The following is a 5,451-nucleotide window of genomic DNA, read 5'->3' on the forward strand; positions in this document are numbered from 1 at the left end:
GCCATCCCCCAAACACGCACTTACTAAAGTTATTTGGAATTTAAGGAATTAAACAGCTCAGTGAAACCATCACCTACATAATGCACAGTCACTACACTTTACAGTAGATGAAGTGAAGCTGTGAGACCTCCCCCCAGTCCTGGATGATGTACAAAGACCGTTATTATGTCACTACATCCATCAAAGAAATCCATTTGCAGTATTTAATACACAGAAACTATTAAACATTAAACATCGGATACGTTGGGGATTGTATTACATATCGTGTTGTTGCCGCGCGTTACACTTCATATTAAACACTAAACTCTGAGGGTCCCTCAGGACTGAGGCTCTGCGGTCACAACCTCTGTGTCCGCAATCAAACGCAATCTTATTGCGGATTAAAATACAACACAAACCGCAGATACCCGAACTGTGGGTTCAGTCTCGGATTGACGTCGGGATGTGGGAGGTTTGGAACAGTCTCCGCAAACCTCCCGGGGATCCGCACAGCGTCCGACCGCAAAACTGAAACCAGTTGCGGGATTCCCCATCGGGGGGTCCGGAGCTGCGGGAGGAGCTGCGGGAGGAGCTGCGGGAGGAGCTGCGGAGCTGCGGGAGGAGCTGCGGAGCTGCGGGAGGGCTGCGGGAGGAGCTGCGGGAGGAGCTGCGGAGCTGCGGGAGGAGCTGCGGGAGGGGCTGCGGGAGGAGCTGCGGGAGGAGCTGCGGGAGGAGCTGCGGGAGCTGCGGGAGGAGCTGCGGAAGGGCTGCGGGAGGAGCTGCGGAGCTGCGGGAGGGCTGCGGGAGGAGCTGCGGAGCTGCGGAGGGTTGAAAAGTTTTGACCATGAACTTTGCGGATCTCGACGCAGTGACCGCCGCTGAGATACAGCGGAGTCCCGGAGAGGCTTCAGCGATGGGGACCGCGGGACTGGAGCGCTGAGGCGGTACCCGGAGCGGGCACCGGGACCCCGAGATGGCGACCTGCGGACCATCAGCTGCCAACCGGTCTGAGGGGCTGAACGGCAGCGCTTTCCGGGACTCTGAGCCACTTTACTCCCATAGCGCCGCTGCTCTGGTTATCACTGTGGTCGCCATCACCATCTCCCTGACCATCCTGGGCAATGTGCTGGTGGTGGTGGCGGTGCTCACCAGTAGAGCCCTCAAGGCTCCTCAGAACCTGTTCCTGGTTTCCTTGTCCTCGGCTGACATCCTGGTGGCCGCCCTGGTCATCCCCTTCTCCCTGGCCAGCGAGGTGATGGGCTACTGGCAGTTTGGGAGCACCTGGTGTGGGATCTACCTCTCTCTGGATGTCCTCTTCTGCACCTCCTCCATTGTCCACCTGTGTGCCATCAGTCTGGACAGGTACTGGTCAGTGACCAGGGCCGTGCAATACAACCCCAAAAGGACTCCCAAGAGAATTAAGCAAATGATCGGCATCGTTTGGCTGATATCTGCTGTCATCTCCCTCCCACCCTTGGCTGCCATTGACAACAACAGCAGTAACACGGGCTGCTGTGAGCTCAATGATGATACTTGGTACATTCTCTTGTCTTGTACGGTCTCCTTCTTCGCTCCTTGCATGATCATGATCTTAGTCTATTTCCGGATCTACCGAGTGGCCAAACAGAGGACATCCAGTGTATCAGGGACCAGGAGTGGGGCGAGCAGGCAAACCTCCCATCCCGAAACATGCTTTGCCAACAAGGCTAAGGTTGAGCCAGAAACCCCCAGCACAATGAGCTCAATCAGCAACCAGAGGCAAGAGGAGTTGGAGGACATTGATTTGGAAGAGAGCCCATCCTCTGAGCACAAGGTGAGCATCTCCAGAGACCTCAGCGAGAGGAAGCACCAAACGTCAATCAACTCTGCCTCCAAGACTAAGAGAACCCGCTTGGGCTGGACCAGCGACCGAGCCGGTCAGAGAAAGTGTCCCAGGTCCAACATGAGCAAAAATAAAATGGTTCAACTGAGGGAGAAACGCTTCACCTACGTCCTGGCTGTGGTGATAGGAGTTTTTGTGATCTGTTGGTTCCCCTTTTTCTTCACCTACAGTCTTAAAGCCATCTGCAGGAAGAGTTGCTCAGTGCCTGGCCCTCTCTTTAAATTTTTCTTTTGGTTCGGCTACTGCAACAGTTCCTTAAACCCCATCATTTACACCATCTTCAACAGAGACTTCAGGAAGGCTTTCAAGAAAATCCTTTTCAGAACGATCGAGCACCCTTTGTAACTGCATGTCACCCACAGCTGTGTGTGTGTGTGTGTTTATACTGTTTATGCATGAGCTTTGGTATTTTGCTGTCTCTTTATTTCATTTTTTTCAAACTTAATCTGATCAGGAGAAATAACCATAAACGTGTGAGCCGGACACACACAATAAATCTGAAATGACCTTCATTTCTCCCAAAGGCTGAAAGTGATTTATTAAAGGGCTTATCGTTTTTGCAACAAAAAAGTACAGTATGTGTTGACTTTATTTTTTAAAAGAGGGAGAGAAACCATTTAATATAATAATAATAATCCTTGCATTTGATATAGCGCTTTTCATGTCTTCTAGACGTCTCAAAGCACTTCACAGAATATACTGTAAAGTGAATTAACTGTATATGTGGCAGCCAATTGCACACAATTGTCCCACAAACAGTCGTGAATTGCAACTTATTATTATTTTTTTGAGGGATTATTATCAGCGTGTGGAGTAAAGAATAATAACAGCGAACATGTTGTTTACAGGGTGACTCATTACCACGGTACACAAGTCATGGGTTTGAAGAGATATGCGCAAGATCAGCTTACACTTCTTTTCAGGCAATAAAAACTGAAATATTTACTATCCCTCGGGTAAAATAAATTAGTAGAATGTCTCCATTGGCACTAAGTACTGGAATCTGGGCAGTGAACTTCTCTTAATAGTGATGTTCACGAAATCTATTGCCAGGCATTACATGTAGTTAGTCTTACAATTAATTGGAGCGATATTTGCTGGGATCTGGTCATTTTTAAATAAATGGATTTACTGATACCTGAGATCAGCGATGATCTTACAAAAGATGTCTAAAAATATTAGCTGTAAAGGGGTGAAGCTTTTCATCATAAAGTACAGACTAAATGATAGAGTTAAATGTTGAATTGAAGGGAACTTTTGTTTGAATTATTGATACTGAAGGATGACGGGAGAAAACTGCAGGGTAACTTATAATTAATTGGTTATTTTTAGGTCAACTTTGTGTACTTTCAGGACTAAATTATTAGGTATAAAAATAAATCACGATGGCTATTTAATATTCTCTGCAAAAGTAACCGTAAAGTATTATATTTTGCTCTGATTTTTGAAAATGATGTACAGTGAACTAATGCATCAATAAAGACACAGAGAGAACAACAAGCATCAGGTAAATAATACACTTCACATAGCATAACATATTGGAGCCCTTCACAATGGTGAGGTCAGGGATTGAATAAGGGGGAACATAAGCGTGGTTTAAAAAGATAGGCTTTAAGGTAGGATTCAAGGAGAGATAGAGAAGGGTTGAGTCAGAGGGAACAAGGGAGGGAGTTCCAGAGGTTAGATAACTGAAAATTCAGCCGCTGATGGTGGTCTGCGGGTGGGGTGGGGATATAAAAATAATTCAGATACTGTCCAGATTTGTTGCAGGACATTTTGGAAAAAAAAAGTTGCTTATCCATGCATTCACACAAAATAACAATGATCTTAGATTTAATTATGATTCATTTTTACAAATAAATAGAGTTGGTTCCGTGTTTTAAAAAGCTGTCACCTTGAAACTCCCAAAACTTGGACAGTGTCCTACACCGTGGACCTGTTCTTTTACCTAGTTATCTCAATTTAAATAAAAGCACAGCAAATAAATAATATGAATAAATAATCCTTGCATTTAATATACCACGTCTTCAAGGCTCCTGAAAGCGCTTCACAGAATATACTGTAAAGTGAATTGACCATGTATTTTGTGGATGAAATGCAGCAGCCAATTGCCACCCCCCCCCGACCACCCCCACACACACACACACACAAACACATACTCAGGTATGAAACTAAACAAGGCATTTCTGTTTGGCCAGCTGGGTGTCTGACAGATGCGGATAGCCATCACCATGCTGAAGAGTATCCAAACCAAAATGAGAATTTCATGCATCCTACATATACATGGAAATTGTGCATTCTCTCCCCGGAGCAACGCATCCTGCTTACCTAAATCTGAAAAGTATTAGGCACAGATTGGCAAGAACCAAGGCTTGGGGACACCAGAGTGGGTGTTGGGAGTACTGCTGGAGTCTAACCAGTGAAAACAAAATGTAATGGAGCCAGTAGTGGTGGGGAATAAAGTATAATTGAAACCTAATGTTTTGTTCCAGTTCTAACCACCACGTTACTGTCACACAAATTATCATGAGGCAACTAACTGGTAATCCAGCACAGGAGGAAATTAAATGAACAACATATTCTCAGTTTACCCTGCAAGCCACAGTAATGAAAGACTGTATGATTCTCCATGATTGATTTTCCTGACTACAGAAAAATGAAGATCTGATTTATATTGGATCCAAATCCAAGTAGAATATCCAAATAAATGCAAACCAACTGTCAGATTACTCTTGAATAAAAATATGCTTTGTGTTGAACATTGTATATTGATTTCTTTAGATGAAACTTGCTTCACGAATGATCAATACTACTTGTATGCAATTTATCAAAATTGTGGTCCCAGTAATAACATTTCTGAGGAAAATTTTTGTTTTAGCCTCAGGTCTCTTGTAAGTCCACCCAACAGCTAAATTAGATTTGATGACTACACACTTAATCATCTATTGACATTCCAGGCCCACTATTCCTTCTGATCTCATATAGAATTCTCACACCTTTTAATTCCACCAAGAAGAAATATATCCCCCTTCTAACCATATTACTTTTGCCTTATCCGATGAGGCTTATCTAGCACTTCACCTGGTTTTCTGGACAAAACACAAGTAAAGACCAAAAGAAAATACTTCTTTTACTTCAAGTCTCCAGTGTCTGTCTATCCAGTACAACCATTCTTGTCTTTTTCTATTGATGAACTATTATTTCTCACTTGAACTTCTCTGGAACTCTGGAACACTCTCTTTCAATCCCTCCACTTTGCCCCTCCTTCCCATCTTCAGGTCACACCTGAAGACCTTCCTCCTTGAACATGCTTACAGCTACCTCCCGCCGGATAAGGCGTTGTGCTCTGCCATTGTCAAGTGCTCCGGGATGCTTCCCTGCATGAGGGAATTCAAGTCGTTGTTCTTGTTCTCTCTCTTGTTCCTTCAGATCTCCAGATAATGTTCTCCTTGTTCCTTTTGTCTTCCTCCTCAAATGAATTGTAGTCTCCCATCGCAACTCAGGACAAGTCTGTTATTCCTCACTTCACTTGTTTTCTCTTCCTTCTACAATCTAAAGCTCACCAACCATATTACACAAACAGCACACAA

The 5,451-nt window shown here is 44.5% G+C and overlaps 1 protein-coding gene across 1 annotated transcript; it reads left to right on the plus strand.

The window, feature by feature from the left end:
• The first annotated feature begins 797 nt into the window (after nucleotides 1-797).
• On the plus strand, nucleotides 798-2,461 carry LOC103177286 (alpha-2Da adrenergic receptor-like). Its single transcript, XM_007891383.2, has one exon. The coding sequence runs from the start codon at nucleotides 953-955 to the stop codon at nucleotides 2,204-2,206; it is 1,254 nt and encodes a 417-aa protein (XP_007889574.1). The 5' UTR covers nucleotides 798-952; the 3' UTR covers nucleotides 2,207-2,461.
• Nucleotides 2,462-5,451: the final 2,990 nt, after the last annotated feature.

Source organism: Callorhinchus milii, unplaced genomic scaffold (genome assembly GCF_018977255.1).
Source record: "Callorhinchus milii isolate IMCB2004 unplaced genomic scaffold, IMCB_Cmil_1.0 Scaffold13, whole genome shotgun sequence".
Lineage (NCBI taxonomy): Eukaryota > Metazoa > Chordata > Chondrichthyes > Chimaeriformes > Callorhinchidae > Callorhinchus > Callorhinchus milii.

Bases quoted from the DNA above. Each gene is read 5' to 3' on its own strand.
- LOC103177286 (XM_007891383.2), top strand. From the start codon at position 953: ATGGCGACCTGCGGACCATCAGCTGCCAACCGGTCTGAGGGGCTGAAC.